The sequence below is a fragment of the Bubalus kerabau genome, chromosome 1, assembly GCF_029407905.1.
Source record: "Bubalus kerabau isolate K-KA32 ecotype Philippines breed swamp buffalo chromosome 1, PCC_UOA_SB_1v2, whole genome shotgun sequence".
Taxonomy (NCBI): domain Eukaryota; kingdom Metazoa; phylum Chordata; class Mammalia; order Artiodactyla; family Bovidae; genus Bubalus; species Bubalus kerabau.
In genome coordinates this window covers 186,991,768-187,012,017 of record NC_073624.1, presented here as the reverse complement: position 1 = coordinate 187,012,017, position 20,250 = coordinate 186,991,768, and the positions used below count along the sequence as shown (strand labels likewise).

Sequence of the window (20,250 nt, the reverse complement as noted above, 5' to 3'; positions counted from 1 at the left end):
AGCATTGGGTGTGGCTGCAGCAGGAGGTGGGAAGGCAAGGTAGAGCCCCCAGCAGGACCTCGCTGTCCTAGGTGAGCTGGGAAGATGGCAGGAGGTGAGGGAGTTGTGGGCTTGGGGTGGGGTTTGGGGTCCAGCCCTTAATACCTGCGTGGTGCTACTCCTCCAGGCAGGAAGGCACCTTGGACACTTGAGGATGCAGCTGAGGGGAGCAGCGAGGGGGTTTCAGAGACTCCAAAACACAGCAGTCCAACCTCGATCACCACTGGAAGCATTTGTCACATGATCTGCAGCAGCTTCTGGGCAGAGGACCAGCCCCCAGAGCTGCCAGTTCCAGCCCAGCCCCACCCCAGACTGCAGGGCATGGCTCTGTCACGGTGCCACTGCTGCTGCTAAGTCGCTTCAGTCGTGTCCGACTCTGTGCGACCCCCTAGACGGCAGCCCACCAGGCTCCCCCGTCCCTGGGATTCTCCAGGCAAGAACACTGGAGTGGGTTGCCATTTCCTCCTCCAATGCATGAAAGTGAAAAGTGAAAGTGAAGTCGCTCAGTCGTGTCAGGCTCTTAGCGACCCCATGGACTGCAGCCCACCAGGCCCCTCCGTCCATGGGATTTTCCAGGCAAGAGTACTGGAGTGGGGTGCCATTGCCTTCTCCGCACGGTGCCACTACTGAAGGCTAAATCATTTTTTAAGATATGTGTTTCTTGATTAAAAAAACAAAGTCATATAATCTGAATGATTCACCTAAAAGCAGGTCCTTCTCCCAGGGGAGGAATGGTAGATTATGCAGTAGGCCAAGGTCACTTCTGCAGGGACCCACGACGGGGGCCTTCTCCAGACAGATCGGGGGACAGCAGAGGGGCAGCCCTGGGGGGTGGTGTGTGCCTGGCTAGTGTGGATGCACCCAGAGGCCGCAGACACCCTGGCGGGCTATGGTGTCTCCATCCCCAGAGCCTCCTTCCTCCAAAACAGCTGTTCTTCGTTTCCTGCCGCCAAATTACCACTCCTCCCCGTTTCAGAGATGCCTTGGGGCCTACTTTCTCTCTCGGGGGCTCCCACACCAGGCTAGAAGTTCCCTTCACACCCCGCCTTGTCCGAGCCCCCAGGGCAGCTTGGGGAGCTCAGGTGACCCTGACATCGGAATGGGTCTAGAAAGCACAGGCCAGCCTTCCCAGGGTCCAGGCATCTCGCTGCCCCGCACCAGGCTCGTCTGCCCGGGTATAGGGACTGCGGTCGGTGGCGCCCATGTCAACTGTCTCCAGTGAGCATGGTCCGGGAGGACCACGAAGGGCTCTCTCTGCAGGACACACAGCCGCGGGTCGCCAGGCCACACCCCAGCTCTCTCCTCGTTCTCCCGGCCCAGACAACCTCCTAGAGGTTTTCCACCAGTGAGCGCACGAGGGTCACTCTTTCCAGAGACCTTATTCCTCTCCTCTTTGAGTTGCCCAGCCCCAGATCCTACTTCTCAAGCTCCCGATGGAAGAAAACGACTCAACAAGCCAGCACGGAGAAAACGGACTCAGAGAGGTTCTTCCTGCTCGGAGTTTAAACTCAGGAATGGATGCTAGTTTGGGGGAAGCAACCAAGGCAAGCCCACCTTCCAGAGGAGAAGAGTCAGAAAGTCAGAGGCAGCCCTGCGGCCAAAGACAGCTGTGCCTGCGTTTCGCGTAGACATTGTAGATTTCCCGCGGCCACGCCCCCCTCCCGGGCCACGCTTCCTCGTGCCTCTCCTAGCGCTGCTCGCAAGGGGTGCCGCTGCTGCCCTGTCCGCTCCAGAGCTGAAGAGCCCTGATCCCAGAGCGGAGACTGTGTCCTGACGACTTTCTACTCGCTCTGCTTGGAGTCTAAGGTTGCTTTTCCTCTGAGGTTCAGCTTGAGGGTGCAGTCGCTGGCCACGCCTGTGCTCTGCCCCTCCACAAATCCAGAAGCTTCTGGATCTTTCCCTAGTGGGTGGGGCTTCTACACCACCCCTCACCCCCGCCGGCCGGAACAGTTCACTTTGAACTTCAACCAGTATAAAAGTCTTTCTGGGGTCACATTTGGGGTCGGGTTTGACTAATGGGGATTTCTTCTCTTTGATGTTTTAATTCTCCAAGGAACGTCCAATCTCAAGTCAAGTGCCTGAGAAAAGATGCCAAAAGCACGTTCTGACTGCTGCCACCTGTCCCTTCTTCAGAATGCTGAACCAATTTCCAGTTATGTTAAAGCTGAATTCAGAGTTTAGGTAAAGGGAACAGGGAGGAGTTTGGGGAAGAATGGTGCTTTCCCTCCTCAACTGTCCCTGGAAGCTGAGCCTCTGCGCTGTCAGCCCCTCCTGCCCCCATCCTGCCCCGAAAAACCAGTAGGAGGCAAAGCCACTTTTGCCATCCTGGCCTGAAACCTGTGATCACAGTGTTCCCATCAGAGAAGGGTCTTAGGCAGCTAAAATCAGTAGGATTTAGTTGATTTGCCCTTTCTCAAATTACCTTTCTTTCTTTTTTTTTTTTTTTTTGGCCACACTGTGTCAGATCTATTTCCCTGACCAGGGATTGAACCCATGACGTATTGGGAGCCTTAGCCACTGGACAGCCAGGGAAGTCCTTCAAATTACCAGTGTTTTTTGTTTTTTTTTTTTTTTGTTTTTTTTAAGAGCTAATCACAGAATTAGCCAAGAACCTTTATGGCAGCCCCCATAAAATCTGGTGTCATTTTTTTGGTGGTGGCTTGTTTGAGTATGAATTTATTACAATGCTATCCTCTGCCAGGGCTGGTGGGCAGGATGTTAGGTACACTAAGCAGTTTAATCCCTGTCCCACCAGGAGGGAGGCACTGTTATTCTCCTCTCACAAAGGAAGAGTCTATCTTGATTTCCTTTCGCTGTAGAAGGATATTTTTGCTGAATTCTAGGTTGGCTTCCCCCCTTCCCCTTTTTGGCACTTTAAAGGTGTCAACTCATTGTTTTCTTTTTTTGGCCTCATTACACAGCTTGCCAGATCTCAGTTCTGGGATCAGGGATTGAACCTGTGGTCATGGCCACCAGGGAACGCCCTGTTTGATTTTAAAATGCCTATGTAGGTGACAGGCAGAGCAGGGCAGACCAGCAGGTCGACGCACACTTACATGGCTGTTGAGTAAACCGCTTTTGTGAGAGGTGATCCCTTCGCTTTTTTGGAGGTTTTCAATCGCCATTTCAAGCTAAAGAAAATGTGCGCAGAAACAAAAGAAAATGGAAAAAAAAAAAAAAAGGAAATCAGATAGTTAGCATCAGCCAAGATTTGTTTGTATTAATATCCAAACAAAGATCCGCGTGCCTATGGAATAGAAACCAGGCTGGACACAGGCAGGGGGTGGGTTAGGTGAGGGATGGATTGTGAGGGGGTAGTGAAGCCTTGACCCGGAGTGTTACTTCATCACATGCAAAGGCACCCAGAGCCCGTCAGACACCAGCAGCAGGTGGGGTCCTTCCGTCTACACGGGCCCGTCTACATGGGCAGCCAAGTTTTAACAAGTCTGGATGTGAGCATGCACAACAGGAAGACTTAGTGGCTGTGTAAGTTCAAGTTTAAGCGAAGTCAGCATAATTCTGACGCTGCTGCTCCCCACACCCGTCACGTGCCCTGGGAGACTCAGAGGACCACTGACGGTGGGGACAGATTGTGGCGCTGGTTTCCAGGTCAGCCTGTCATGTTGCAATGCCCAGGGTCTCCTGGCTGCAGGCTTTGGGAGAACACCAAGAGGCCACGACCCCAGCCCTGCCATTGAGGGGCACAGGTTCCTGGGGCGACAGAGATGGGACCGAGTGGCGGGTAGTCATGTGCCGCTTACAAGGGGGCCCTTCCTGGGAGAGGGCTTCTGAGATAGAATCTCAGGCCTCTCAGAGGTGAGGGCCGAGGGGCCACAGCAGGTCTGTGCAAAGGAAGAGACACCTGGTCATGTGTGGCAACCACCACATCTGAGCCCAACTCTTTTTTTTTTTTTTAATTTATTTTAATTTTAATTTTGGTTGCACTGGGTCTTTGTCACTGTGTGCAGGCTTTCTCTAGTTACGGAGAGCAGGGGCTACTCTCTAATTTTGGTATATAGGCTTAGTTGCCGCGAGGCATATGGGATCTTCCTGGACCAGGGATTGAACCGGTGTCCCCTGCCTTGCAAGGTAGACTCTTAATCACTGGACCACCAGGGAAGCCCCTGAGCCCAACTCTTTCATGGAAAATGCAAATGTGAGCTCTGCTGGAAGAAATGACCCTTCAGGACCCAGGGGAGGCAAAGACCACAGAGATGCTTCTGTAAAAAGCAGGCCTAGCACATTCAGAAAGTACATTTGGACCAGTTCCTGGAGCCGTGTTCAGGAACAAGGGGCTTCTGCTTCACCCACCGCCTCTTCTGACCATGGCTGAGAATGTCCATTCTCACCACTGCTATTTGACATTGTACTGGAAGTTCTAGCCAAGGCCATAGGAATAAAAGGAAATAGGAAATAAATAGGAAATAAAAGGCATCCACATGGAAGAGGAAGAAGCAAAACTACCTCCGTTTTCAGATAGCATGATCTTAAGTATGGAAAGTTCTGAAGGATCCACAAAAAAAAAAAACTATCAGCACCAGAGTTGCAAGATACAAGATGCATATACAAAAATCAATTATTTTAAACAATGAACAATATGAAAATGAAATGAGGAAAACAGTCCTATTTGAAACAGTATCAAAGAGAATAAAATACCTAGAATAAAATATGTTTCACCAAGGAGGTGAAATAATTGTACACTGAAAAAGCTATGAAACATTTCAAGAACTTAAAGATGATAAGAACAAAGACATCCTATGTTCATGGACTGGAAGACTTACTATTAAGAGGGTAATACTCTCCTAACTGATCTATAGGCGCAATGCAATCTCTATCAAAATTCTCTACACAGCTTCCAGGTGCCTTCTCAAATGGATAAGCTGATCTTAAAATTCATATGGCATTGCAGGGGACCCCAAGTATCAAAACAATCTTGAAAAAGAAGTACCAAGTTGGAAGACTCACAAGTCCTCATTTCAAAACTGATTACAAAGTCAGTAACCAAAGCAGTGCAGTACCAGCATAGGACAGACACAGAGAACAGTGGGATGGGATTGAGAGTCCAGAAAGAAACCCATGCATCCGGGGTCAACTGACTTTCAACAAGGGTGTTCAGACCAGTCAGTGGAGAAAGAAGACACTTTTCAACAAATGGTGGTGGGATAAATAGACAGCCTCGTGCAAAGGAATGAAGAGGGACCTCGCCTCACAGCATATACCAAAATCAATTCAAAATAGGCCAAAGAACTGCACGTAAGAGCTAAAACAGCAAAACCCTTAGAGGAAAACCAGAAGTAATCATGTAAAATAAGGTTATTTCCATGGCCTTGGATTTGGGAATTGATTCTTAGATATGACACCAAAAGTAAAATTTAAAAAAAGGTAAAAACTTTTAAAAAGATAAATTGGATTTCATCAAAATTAAAAACTTTTGTACATCGAAGAACACTATCAAGACAGTGAAAAGACAACCCACGGAATGGAGGAACATATTTGCAAATCATATCTCTAATCAGGGCCTATATCCAGAATACTATAAAGAACTCTCACAACTCAAAACCAAAATGACAAAATGACCTGATTAGAAAATGGGCAAAAGTCTAGAATAGATATGTCTCCAATAAGCACATTAAAAAGATGCTCAACCTCATTTCTTCCTTTTCTAGTTGCTTTAGGTGTAGAGTTAGGTTATTTATTTGACTTTTTTCTTGTTTCTTGAGGTGTGCCTGTATTGCTATGAAGTTTCCCCTTAGGACTGCTTTTACCGTGTCCCACAGGTTTTGGGTTGTTGTGTTTTCATTTTCATTCGTTTCTATGCAAATTTTGATTTCTTTTTTGATTTCTTCTGTGATTTGTTGGTTATTCAGCAGCGTGTTGTTCAGCCTCCATATGTTGGATTTTTTAATAGTTTTTCTCCTGTAATTGAGATCTAATCTTACTGCATTGTGGTCAGAAAAGATGCTTGGAATGATTTCTATTTTTTTGAATTTACCAATGCTAGCTTTATGGCCCAGGATGTGATCTATCCTGGAGAAGGTTCCATGTGCGCTTGAGAAAAAGGTGAAATTCATTGTTTTGGGATGAAATGTCCTATAGATATCAATTAGGTCTAACTGGTCTATTGTGTCATTTAAAGTTTGTGTTTCCTTGTTAATTTTCTGTTTAGTTGATCTATCCATAGGTGTGAGTGGGGTATTAAAGTCTCCCACTATTATTGTGTTATTGTTAATTTCTCCTTTCATACTTGTTAGCATTTGTCTTACATACTGCGGTGCTCCCATGTTGGGTGCATATATATTTATAATTGTTATATCTTCTTCTTGGATTGATCCTTTGATCATTATGTAGTGACCGTCTTTGTCTCTTTTCACAGCCTTTGTTTTAAAGTCTATTTTATCTGATATGAGTATTGCTACGCCTGCTTTCTTTTGGTCCCTATTTGCATGGAAAATCTTTTTCCAGCCCTTCACTTTCAGTCTGTATGTGTCCCCTGTTTTGAGGTGGGTCTCCTGTAGACAACATATGTAGGGGTCTTGTTTTTGTATCCATTCAGCCAGTCTTTGTCTTTTGGTTGGGGCATTCAACCCATTTACGTTTAAGGTAATTACTGATAAGTATGATCCCATTGCCATTTATTTTATTGTTTTGGGTTCAAATTTATACACCGTTTTTGTGTTTCCTGTCTAGAGAATATCCTTAAGTATTTGTTGGAGAGTTGGTTTGGTGGTGCAGAATTCTCTCAGCTTTTGCTTGTCTGAGAAGCTTTTGATTTCAAATAAATAACCTAACTCTACACCTAAAGCAACTAGAAAAGGAAGAAATGAAGAACACCAGGGTTAGTAGAAGGAAAGAAATCTTTAAAATTAGAGCAGAAATAAATGCAAAAGAAACAAAAGAGACCATAGCAAAAATCAACAAAACCAAAAGCTGGTTCTTTGAAAGGATAAATAAAATTGACAAACCATTAGCCAGGCTCATCACGAAACAAAGGGAGAAAAATCAAATCAATAAAATTAGAAATGAAAATGGAGAGATCACAACAGACAACACAGAAATACAAAGGATCATAAGAGACTACTATCAACAATTATATGCCAATAAAATGGACAACATGGAAGAAATGGACAAATTCTTAGAAAAGTACAACTTTCCAAAACTCGACCAGGAAGAAATAGAAAATCTTAACAGACCCATCACAAGCACGGAAATTGAAACTGTAATCAAAAATCTCCCAGAAAACAAAAGCCCAGGTCCAGACGGTTTCACAGCTGAATTCTACCAAAGATTTAGAGAAGAGCTAACACCTATCCTGCTCAAACTCTTCCAGAAAATTGCAGAGGATGGTAAACTTCCAAACTCATTCTATGAGGCCACCATCACCCTAATACCAAAACCTGACAAAGATCCCACAAAAAAAGAAAACTACAGGCCAATATCACTGATAAACATAGATGCAAAAATCCTTAACAAAATTCTAGCAATCAGAATCCAACAACACATTAAAAAGATCATACACCATGACCAAGTGGGCTTTATCCCAGGGATGCAAGGATTCTTCAATATCTGCAAATCAATCAATGTAATACACCACATTAACAAATTGAAAAATAAAAACCATATGATTATCTCAATAGATGCAGAGAAAGCCTTTGGCAAAATTCAACATCCATTTATGATAAAAACTCTCCAGAAAGCAAGAATAGAAGGAACATACCTCAACATAATAAAAGCTATATATGACAAACCCACAGCAAACATTATCCTCAATGGTGAAAAATTGAAAGCATTTCCTCTAAAGTCAGGAACAAGACAAGGGTGCCCACCTTCACCATTACTATTCAACATAGTTTTGGAAGTTTTGGCCACAACAATCAGAGCAGAAAAAGAAATAAAAGGAATCCAAATTGGAAAAGAAGAAGTAAAGCTCTCACTGTTTGCAGATGACATGATCCTCTACATAGAAAACCCTAAAGATTCCACCAGAAAATTACTAGAACTAATCAATGACTATAGTAAAGTTGCAGGATATAAAATCAACACCCAGAAATCCCTTGCTTTCCTATACACTAATAATGAGAAAACAGAAAGAGAAATTAAGGAAACAATCCCATTCACCATTGCAACGGAAAGAATAAAATACTTAGGAATATATCTACCTAAAGAAACTAAAGACCTATATATAGAAAACTATAAAACACTGGTGAAAGAAATCAAAGAGGACACTAATAGATGGAGAAATATACCATGTTCATGGATTGGAAGAATCAATATAGTGAAAATGAGTATACTACCCAAAGCAATTTATAGATTCAATGCAATCCCTATCAAGCTACCAACAGTATTCTTCACAGAGCTAGAACAAATAATTTCACAATTTGTATGGAAATACAAAAAACCTCGAATAGCCAAAGCAATCTTGAGAAAGAAGAATGGAACTGGAGGAATCAACCTACCTGACTTCAGGCTCTACTACAAAGCCAGTTATCAAGACAGTATGGCACTGGCACGAAGACAGAAATATAGATCAATGGAACAAAATAGAAAGCCCAGAGATAAACCCACGCACCTATGGACACCTTATCTTTGACAAAGGAGGCAAGAATAAACAATGGATTAAAGACAATCTCTTTAACAAGTGGTGCTGGGAAATCTGGTCAACCACTTGTAAAAGAATGAAACTAGAACACTTTCTAACACCATACACAAAAATAAACTTAAAATGGATTAAAGATCTAAACGTAAGACCAGAAACTATAAAACTCCTAGAGGAGAACATAGGCAAAACACTCTCTGACATACATCACAGCAGGATCCTCTATGACCCACCTCCCAGAATATTGGAAATAAAAGCAAAAATAAACAAATGGGACCTAATTAACCTTAAAAGCTTCTGCACATCAAAGGAAACTATTAGCAAGGTGAAAAGACAGCCTTCAGAATGGGAGAAGATAATAGCAAATGAAGCAACTGACAAACAACTAATCTCAAAAATATACAAGCAACTCCTACAGCTCAACTCCAGAAAAATAAATGACCCAATCAAAAAATGGGCCAAAGAACTAAACAGACATTTCTCCAAAGAAGACATACAGATGGCTAACAAACACATGAAAGAATGCTCAGCATCACTCATTATCAGAGAAATGCAAATCAAAACCACTATGAGGTATCATTTCACACCAGTCAGAATGGCTGCGATCCAAAAGTCTACAAGTAATAAATGCTGGAGAGGGTGTGGAGAAAAGGGAACCCTCTTATACTGTTGATGGGAATGCAAACTAGTACAGCCACTATGGAGAACAGTGTGGAGATTCCTTAAAAGACTGGAAATAGAACTGCCTTGTGATCCAGCAATCCCACTGCTGGGCATACACACTGAGGAAACCAGAAGGGAAAGAGACACGAGTACCCCAATGTTCATCGCAGCACTGTTTATAATAGCCAGGACATGGAAGCAACCTAGATGTCCATCAGCAGATGAATGGATAAGAAAGCTGTGGTACATATACACAATGGAGTATTACTCAGCCATTAAAAAGAATACATTTGAATCAGTTCTAATGAGGTGGATGAAACTGGAGCCTATTATACAGAGTGAAGTAAGCCAGAAAGAAAAACACCAATACAGTATACTAACGCATATGTATGGAATTTAGAAAGATGGTAACAATAACCCTGTGTACGAGACAGCAAAAGAGACACTGATGTATAGAACAGTCTTATGGACTCTGTGGGAGAGGGAGAGGGTGGGATGATTTGGGAGAATGGAATTGAAACATGTAAAATATCATGTATGAAACGAGTTGCCAGTCCAGGTTTGATGCACGATACTGGATGCTTGGGGCTAGTGCACTGGGACGACCCAGAGGGATGGTATGGGGAGGGAGGAGGGAGGAGGGTTCAGGGTGGGGCACACATGTATACCTGTGGCGGATTCATTTTTATATTTGGCAAAACTAATACAATTATGTAAAGTTTAAAAATAAAATAAAATAAAATAAAAATAAAAAGATGCTCAACCTCATTAGTCATTAGGGAAATACAAACCAAACCACAATGAGGTACCACTTTATACCCACGAGGATGGTTAGTAAAAGAAATAAGAAAAATATTAATGACAAGTGTTGGCAAGGATGGGGAGGAATTGGGAACCCTTATCCATTGCTGGTGGGAATGCAAAATGGTTCAGCGACTGTGGTAGACATTTGTTAAACATAAAGTCGGTTAAGCCACATGGCCCAGCAATGCCATTAGACCCAAGATAATTGAAAACAGGTGTTCTAACAAAAACTTGTCCATAGTAGTGTTATTCATAATGACAAGAAAGCATAAAAATGCAAATGTCAGTCACGGATGAATGGATAAAAAAGAGATGGTCCACATGTACAAGAGAATATTATTCATGCCCCCAGAGGAGTGAAGCACTGACACATGTTACAATGTGGCTGAGCCTTGAAAATATGATGCTCAGTGCCAGAGGCCAGACACAAGAGGCCACGTGGGAGGGGTTCACGTGGGAGGCGTTCCGTTTGTCCAGAACAGGTGAATCCATGGAGACAGAAGGCAGATCAGTTTAGTTGCCAGGGGGCTGGAGGGGGAAGGAATGGGGTGGGGGGGAGGGTGACTCCTAACTGGTACAGGGTGATGAGAATGTTCTGGAACTCGATAGGGTAATGGTTACACAACATTGTGAAAATGTACCAAATGCCACTGGTTTGTGCCCTTTTACATAATTAAAATGGCACATTTTTATGTTCTGTGAAATTTACCTCAATAAAAACTACATAATTAAAAAAAACTTTAGTCTCACTTGCAATTTGAATGAATCTTTTTACTCACATGCCTGGTTTTGTAACACTGTGCACCGGTCACTTGGAAAATATTGGTTCACCAAGTTTGCAGATCTTCCAAATACTGACACATTTCATCATACAATATCGAAAACATCCAGTCATTTCAGCAAGATACCAACCAGTTTTCCAAAATTCAATTTTTTTTTTTTTTTTTTTTTGTAGAACGTATTGGCAATAAAATCTGTCAGTTGTTTCCCTGGATGTGTCAGGCTCACAGCTGTTCATTTTTGAGAAAATGCGGGCCAGATCTCCAGGTCTGAATAATCATAATTTGTCTGTCATCCTTTCAAGGAAAAATAGCACTTCATGCGTTCATAGACGGCAGCCTGCCAGGCTCCTCTGTCCACGGGGATTCTCCGGGCAAGAATGCTGGAGTGGGTTGCCATGTGCTACTCCAGGAGATCCTCCCAACCTGGGGACTGAACGCAGGTCTCCCGCACTGAAGGCAGGCTCTTTACCGAGTGAGCCAGCAGAGCTCCTCGCTAGCTGTGGTTCCGGGGCCTCTCGCTGCAGTGGCTTCTCTTACTGCGGAGCACAGGCTCTAAGGTGCACGGGCTTCAGCAGTTTCGACTTGTGGGCTCTAGAGTACAGGCTCAGTAAGTAGTTGTGGCGCACAGGCATGTGGGATCTTCCCAGATCAGGGATCGAATCTGTGTCCCCTGCATTGGCAGGTGGATTCTTAACCACTGGAGCATCAGGGAAGCCCATGAAAACAATTGAGATCTCATGGAGTACCTGAGAGGGTGCCAGACATATAAAAGACTGACTGCCAAAAGGCGTGGAGTTCTGAGTATTGTGGTAAAGAATACAAATGAACATTTGCTGTATAAGGTCATCCTATTATACATTAAATTAACTTGATTCACAGTGGAACCTCCCAAGGTGTTCACTGCATTTTAAAATTAAGACATCGGGGACCCTTCTGAAGGTGATGAAGTTCAGGAAAACTTCCCTAGTTCCCCAACTTCGTTGGAGAGGTTGGTGCCGTGGTTAGGACGTAAGGCACGGCGCAGTGCATCCAGCAGAGGGCGCTGCGGCGCCGCCTCCCAGCCCCGAGCAGCGCCCAACCAGCCAGCGTCCTTGGAAAAGGAGCCTCTCACACTGGAGCTTGAAGTCGGGGCGCGGGGGTTAGTGGCGGGGGTGGGGGGTGGGGGTTAGTGGGGAGGGAGGCTTGCTTACAAATCTGACCCAGGGATTCTCATTGCACAAGTACAAAAGGCTTGCTCAGTCCTCTCAGGGGCTGGAAAAGTTAGTGTTTAAAGTGGAAATTAATTTTATACTCCACTGGAGTTTAATTCTTATTATTAAAATTTTTTTTATCGAAGTGGTACCTGCACATGTCTAACATGAAAGGAAGAGCCAAGGATGGACGTAGAGGTGCCCATTCCCACCCCAGGGCTAGGCAGCTTTCCCTAAAATCATTTCTGTTTTCTGAACTTTTTGAGGATTACTTTACATCTTGGCATTATGTATAACATGGATGCATGTTATACATATATATATTATATGTGTTATAAATGTATATTATATGTATATTATGTATATGTATATAATATTAAGTATATATGTATGTATATGTATATTATGTATATGTATATAATACACATATATAACATATGTATACATGTTATGCTGCTAAGTCACTTCAGTTGTGTCTGACTCTGTGTGACCCCATAGACAGCAGCCTACAAGGCTCCCCCGTCACTGGGATTCTCCAGGCAAGAACACTGGAGTGGGTTGCCATTTCCTTCTCCAATGCATCAAAGTGAAAAGTAAAATTGAAGTTGCTCAGTCGTGTCCGATCCTCAGCAACCCCATGGACTATAGCCTTCCAGGCTCCTCCGTCCATGGGATTTTCCAGGCAAGAGTACTGGAGTGGGGTGCCATTGCCTTCTCCAATACATGTTATATATATATATATATATATATATATATATATATATATATATATACACACACACACACACATACATCACACATACATATTTCTTGACTTACCAGGAGTTTTATCTTTATTTCTTTTAAGATTATTTTTTTTGATGTGGACCTTTTTGTTTTTTTAAAGTCTTTATTGAATTTGCTACAATGTTGCTTCTGTTTTATGTTTTGTCATTTTGGCCGAAAGGCATGTGGAATCTTAGCTCCCCAACCAGGGGTTGAACCTGCACCCCCCTCATTGGAAGGCAAAGTGTAAGCCACTGGACCACCAGGGAAGTCCTCCATCTTTATTTTTCATTTTTGATTGGGCGCAGAGCAGCCCTTATTCCTTTTCCTTGGCAATTTAATTTCACTGGCTTCCACTGCAAGAATTATTAGCAGAATGCCTGCGGTAAAGGGTACACACATATCATGCTTTAGGGGCTCTGGAGAAAGGTGGGGAGACAATGCTTAAGGACTTATGATCAAAGATACAGTGTCTCAAGAACTTAATGTGATAGCAGAGCACAGATAAGTTTTCAGTTCAGTTCAGCTCAGTCGTGTCCGACTCTTTGTGACCCTATGAACCACAGCACGCCATGCCTCCCTGTCCATCACCAACTCCTGGAGTTCACCCAAACCCATGTCCATCAAGTCAGTGATGCCATCCAACCATCTCATCCTCTGTCGTCCCCTTCTCCAAGTACTACCCAGGTGGCTCAGTGGTAAAGAATCCACCTGCCAATGCAGGAGACACAGGCTCGATCCCCAGGCCAGGAAGATCCCTGGAGAAGGAAATGGCAAGCCACTCCAGTATTCTTTGCCTAGACAATCCCATGGACAGAGGAGCCTGGATGGCTACAATCCAGGGGGTGGCAGAGTCAGACATGACTGAGCACCTGAGCATACATGCACACGTAATTTTTACAATTCCTTTCCTTTCCTGTTTAATTCTGGCAAGATTTTGCCTGACATAAGGACTAGATTCATGTCTTCTAAGGGAGGGTAAAAGTTACTTCTCCTTTGAGTTCATTAGCATCCACCCAAATGGTCTTTCCATCCATAACACAGTAATCTCATTAAAATGACCTGACAGACCAAGATCACCCCTGCAAAGAGCCAGCAATGACCAGTATTGAAGCAAACTTGTATCTCAAGCCTGGATCTGGCCGTGCCTTGTGGCATGTGGGATCTCAGTTCCCTGACCAGAGATGGAACCCAGACCCCCTGCACTGGGAGTGCAGAGTCTTAGCCACTGGACCCCCAGGGAAGTCTAAGTAGTCATTTTTAAAGGCTAACATGTTTAGCTCTTTTTGTAGTTCCTAGAACTTAAAATATTATAGTTCTACTTCTTAATTCATCGATTAAACTTTTTTTTTTAATTTTAGTTTGAAAATAACTCCAGACTTAACAAAAAAGTTGCAAAAAGAGCACAAAGCTTTCCTGTAGGCCCTTCAGCCAGCCTCCCCAAATGGTCATTGACCTCATTGACCCAATGACCTCCCCAAGACCTGGAAACCAGCCCCCACTCAACACTATTAACCAATCAGAAGTCCCATCTGTGGACCAGGGGCCAATCAGGGGTCACACAGGGTGGATATTTGCATACAGAGCCATGAAAGAAAACAAGAACACAAGGAAAAGAGGAAGGAAATTAGAAAGAGGCTTTTATTGAGTGATGACCCATGTATCCTTTGACATGATGAATGGGTTTGTGTCACTCTAAACAGGATGATGACTTCTCTGGAAAATTAACTGAGACTTTTTAGAATAAGTGCCAGAATTTCCAGTAGCACTCTTTAATTTTGTCACTTAAAGCAGAACAGAGACAAAAATTTCAGGTAGATCTTTCAAAGGGACACTGCTTCCCCCTTTGCAAAGAAATGTGCAAAACCAAATTCAAAAGTGATGACATTGTTAGATGTTCGTCAAAACCCATGGAAACTACAACACAAAGAGGAAGCCCTAATGTCAACCAGGGGCTTTAGTTAATAACAATAAGGTGTTCTATTGGCTCAGTGACTGTAACAAATGCACCAAACTTAGGTAAGATGTTAATAATAAGGAGAACTCTTGGGTATGGGGTGGGGAATTATGGGAATTCTCTGGTTTAGGTTCAATTTTGAGCATTACTTTGCTAGTGTGTGAGATGAGTGCAATTGTGCAGTAGTATGAACATTCTTTGGCATTGCCTTTCTTTGGGATTGGAATGAAAACTGACCTTTTCCAGTCCTGTGGCCACTGTTGAGTTTTCCAAATTTGCTGGCATATTGAATGCAGCACTTTCACAGCATCATCTTTCAGGATTTGAAATAGCTCAAGTGGAATTCCATCACCTCCACTAGCTTTGTTCGTAGTGCTGCTTCCTAAGGCCCACTTGATTCTCATTCCAGGATGTCTGGCTCTAGGTGAGTGATCACACCATCGTGGTTATCTGGGTCATGAAGATCTTCTTTGTATAGTTCTTCTGTGGATTCTTGCCACCTCTTAATATCTTCTGCTTCTGTTACGTCCATACCATTGCTGTCCTTTATGATGCTCATCTTTGCATGAAATGTTCCCTTGGTATCTCTGATTTTCTTGAAGAGATCTCTAGTCTTTCCCATTCTGTTGTTTTCCTCTATTTCTTTGCATTGATCACTGAGGAAGGCTTTCTTATCTCTCCTTGCTATTCTCTGGAACTCTGCACTCAAATGGGTATATCTTTCCTTTTCTCCTTTGCCTTTAGTTTCTCTTCTTTTCACAGCTATTTGTAAGGCCTCCTCAGACAACCATTATGCTAGTAAAGTAATGCTCAAAATTCTCCAACCAGGCTTCAACAGTACGTGAACCCTGAACTTCAAGATATTCAGGCTGGATTTAGAAAAGGTAGAGGAACCAGAGATCAAATTGCCAACATCTGCCGGATCATCAAAAAAGCAAGAGAGTTCCAGGAAAACATCTACTTTTGCTTTATTGACTATGCCAAAGCCTTTGACTGTATGGATCACAACAAACCATGTAAAATTCTTAAAGAGATGGGAATACCAGACCATCTGACCTGCCTCCTGAGAAATCTGTATGCAGGTCAAGAAGCAACAGTTAGAACTGGACATGGAACAAAAGACTGGTTCCAAATTGGGAAAGGAGTACGTCAAGGCTGTATATTGTCACCCCACTTATTTAACTTCTATGCAGAGTACATCATGAAAAATGCTGGGCTGGATGAAGCACAAGCTGGAATCAAGATTGCCGGGAGAAATATCAATAACCTCAGATACGCAGATGACACTAGCCTTATGGCAGAAAACGAAGAAGAACTAAAGAGCCTCTTGATGAAAGTGAAAGAAGAGAATTAAAAAGTTGGGTTAAAACTCAACATTAAGAAAACTAAGATCATGGCCTCTGGTTCCATCACTTCATAGCAAATAGATGCAGAAACAATGCAAACAGTGAGAGATTTTATTTCTGGGGGGCTCTAAAATCACTGCAGATGGTGACTGCAGCCATGAAATTAAAAGACACTTGCTCCTTGGAAAGCTATGACCAACCTAGACAGCATATTAAAAAGCACAGACATTACTTTGCCAACAAAGGTCCATCTAGTCAAAGCTATAGTTTTTCCAGTAGTTATGTATGGACGTGAGAGTTGGATCATAAAAAAAGCTGAGTGGCAAAGAATTGATGCTTTTGAACCGCGGTGTTGGAGAAGACTCTTGAGAGTCCCTTGGACGGCAAGGAGATCCAACCAGTCCATCCTAAAGGATATCAGTCCTGAATATTCATTGGAAGGACTGATGCTGAAGCTGAAACTCCAGTACTTTGGCCACCTGATGCTAAGAACCGACTCATTGGGAAAGACGCTGATACTTGGAAAGATTGAAGGCGGGAGGAGAATGGGACGACAGAGGATGAGATGGTTGGATGGTATCACTGATGCAATGGACATGAGTTTGAGTAGTGTCCAGGAGTTGGTGATGGACAGGGAAGCCTGGGGTGCTGCAGTCCATGGGGTCACAAAGAGTTGGATATGACTGAGCGACTGAAGGGAACTGAGGCTCGATTTTTCTATAAACCTAAAATTTCTCTAAAAAAGGCTCTTAAACAGATAAAAAGTGATGATGAATTATTTATTTATTCATTTATGTATTGTTTTGGTTGATTGCACGATCTTAGTTCCTTGACCAGGGATCGAACCCACTTCACTTGCAGTGGAAACACTGAGTCTTAACTGCTGGACTGCCAGGGAAGTCTGATGATGAATATTTTAGAGAAAAAATGGATGTGCTTTTGTTGGCAAAATGTTTCCTGTGGTATTTGTACAAAGGTCTGTCCAGGGGGCAAGGTAGCCTCTAGCAAAAGCACAGTAGGCATGTGAGCTTGCCGTCAAGATATCTTGATCTTCCCTGAAAACACAGGCTACAGAGAAGAGCTGTTTTGCCGCTGATGATCCATTGTGAGCTGTGAGGCCACATGGATGGTGCACCAGCTCCGTGGGCTACCAGGAAGGCCCATGAGAATGGAGAGGCCCGCGTGGGAAGCTGGGCCAGACACAAGGAGGCATGGACGGGCTCTCCATCAGTCTTACTGAGCGTAGACGGAAGCTAGTCCCTTACAAACACATCTGCTTGCAGTGACCATGTGACGGTCTTCTCAGAGAGCTGGATAGAGGATGTGAGATTTGGCTCCTCTATACCCATGGCTGGAGAAGGCAGTAGCACCCCACTCCAATACTCTTGCCTGGAAAATTCCATGGACGGAGGAGCCTGGTAGGTTGCAGTCCATGGGGTCGCTGAGGGTTGGACGCGACTGAGCAACTTCACTTTCACTTTTCACTTTCATGCATTGGAGAAGGAAATGGCAACCCACTCCAGTGTTCTTGCCTGGAGAATCCCAGGGATGGGGGAGCCTGGTGGGCTGCCGTCTATGGGGTCGCACAGGGTCGGACACGACTGAAGTGTCTTAGCATACCCACGACTGCAGGTGGTCAGAGCCAGGATGTTTGCTGGGGTCCTGAAAGCAGGAGCTGAGTCTCTAATGACTCAGACAAGAAACTCCTAGGATTCCCAGTGGCACATCTCAGAGATGTCTGCTGCAGCCTGCACACTGCAGAACTTGAATCTGTCATCCCAAGGCCCCAAATGCTGCAACTAAAATATATATATTCTTTTCCATTCGGGTTTATCAAAGGATATGGAATATAGTCCCTGTGCAGTACAGTAGGACATTGTTGTTTATCTGTTTTGTGTAGAGTAGTTTATATCTGCTAATCCCGGACTCCTAATTCATCCCTCCCCCACCCACTTTCCCCTCTGGTAACCATAACTTCGTTTTCTGTGTCTGTGAATCTGTTTTGTAAATAAATTCATTTGTAACATATTTTAGATTCTACATATTGTTGTTGTTCAGTCGCTAAGTTGTGTCCAGCTCTTTGTGACCCCAGGGACTGCAGCACGCCAGGCTTCTGTGTCCTTCACTGTCTCTCTGAGTTTGCTCGAACTCATGTCCATTGAGTTGATGATGTCATCCAACCATTTCATCCTCTGTTGCCCCTTTCTCCTCCTGCCCTCAATCTTTCCCTGAGGAAAAAATTTTCTCCTGCTCTCAATCAGGGTCTTTCCAATGAGTTGGCTCTTTGCATCAGGTGGCCAAAGGATTGGAGCTTCAGCTTCAGCATCAGTCCTTCCAATGAATATTCAAGGTTGATTTCCTTTAGGATTGACTGGTTTGATCTCCTTGCAGCAAGGGACTCTCAAGAGTCTTCTCTGGCACCACAATTCAAAAGCATTAATTCTTCAGTGTTCAGCTTTCTTTATGGTGCAACTCTCACATCCATACATGACTACTGGGAAAACCATAGCTTTGACTAGACTGACCTTTGTTGGCAAAGTAATGCTTTTTAATACACTGTCTCGGTTTGTCACAGTTTTCCTTCCAAGGAGCAAGAATCTTTTAATTTCATGGCTACAGTCACTGCCTGCAGTGATTTTGGAGCTCAAGAAAATAAAATCGGTCCTGGAAGAGCAGGGTAGGTGGATTTCCAATCAGTTAAAAAACTTGAACCCCAGATATCAGACCACAGTGACTGGGCAGCCCAGGGTCTGAGCTGCCTTTGTGTGTGGTGAGGTGGTGTGGACCACAGAGAACATCATGACCTATGATTGCAGTTGGTCTGTGACCTGTGACCCCAGTTTATTCACCAGTATGAGTCGATGCAGTTTGCTGATGTGCAGGCATCGTGTCTGTGAGGAGCACTCCCGACTGACAGCAGCCCCACGCTCAGGTCTGCCAGCCAGTCCCCTGAGGGTGTGCTGAGGGCCCTGCGGGGGCAGGTGGGGACGCACAGGCTGCTGGTGCCCTGGGATGGCGGGGCAGGCGGCGCCCACACTCTGGACATAGAAAGGAGAGGTCAGCAAGACTTGGGGGGCCTCTGATATCACGGTGACCCTGAAACACATCAGGATCAAGAGAACAGGGATGAGGTTAGAGCATCCCCTTCTATTGAAAATTAGGCCTCCACAAAAACAGGAAGGTATTTTTTAATTGACCCATTATTTCAATAGTCTAAAGAAGAAAAAGCACATGATCGTATCGATGAAAAGAAAGCATTTGACAAAACTCAACATCCAATTATGATAAAAACTCTCAGAAAACTGGGAATAGAAGGAAACTTCCTCAACCTGAAAAAGGGCATTGTGAAAACCCTACAGGTAACATCACTTAGGAATGAAAGACTGAAGCTTTTCCCTGAGGGATACCCACTCTCACTACTCATATGCAACATCGTACAGGACGTCCTGCGCTTCCCAGGTGGCGATAGTGGTAAAGAACCCACCTGCCAATGCAGGAGACATAAGAGACATGGGTTCGATACCTGGGTTGGGAAGATCCCCTGGAGGAGGGCAACCCACTCCAGTATTCTTGCCTGGAGAATCCCATGGACAGAGGAGCCTGGTGGGCTACAGCCCATAGGATCGCAAAGAGTCAGACATGACTGAAGTGAATTAGCACGCACAGGATGTTCTAGCTAGTGCAGTAAGGCAAGAAAAAGAAATAAAAGTCATCCAGATTGGAAAGGGGGAAATAAAACTGTTCCTATTTGCAGACCACAAAAAACTCTGAGAACTAAAAAGTGAGTTTGGTAAAGTCTCAGGAGGCAAAGTCAAGAGCCAGAAATCAACTATATTTTCATACATTAGCAATGAAGAGTTGGAAATTAAAAATCAATACCACTTACAATAGCTCCAAACCCAAAAGATACTTAAAGATGTCAATTATCTCCAAACTGATATAGAGCTTTAAGGCTATTGAATCAAAATCTCACTAGGAATTTTTTGTAAATATAGATAAACTGATCTAAAATTTATATAGAACTTGTATGAGAATAAAAAACACTTTAAAGACTGGGAAAGAATATTTGCAAATCACAAATCTGGCAGGGGACTTGAATCAAGAATATACA

At 43.8% G+C, this 20,250-nt stretch overlaps 1 protein-coding gene across 4 annotated transcripts in view; it reads right to left on the bottom strand.

Annotated features, from left to right (window-relative positions):
* The window catches only part of RFX2 (regulatory factor X2), a 94,963-nt gene that overhangs the window by 18,231 nt on the left and 56,482 nt on the right, over window positions 1–20,250 (bottom strand). For 3 of the 4 annotated variants that reach the window (XM_055546416.1, XM_055546422.1, XM_055546419.1), the window contains one exon: window positions 3,096–3,170. The exons of the other annotated variant lie outside the window; for it this stretch is intronic. In XM_055546416.1, coding sequence (XP_055402391.1) covers window positions 3,096–3,170 — 75 coding nt within the window. The remainder of the gene's footprint in view (window positions 1–3,095; window positions 3,171–20,250) is intronic. 4 annotated transcript variants of the gene reach the window in all.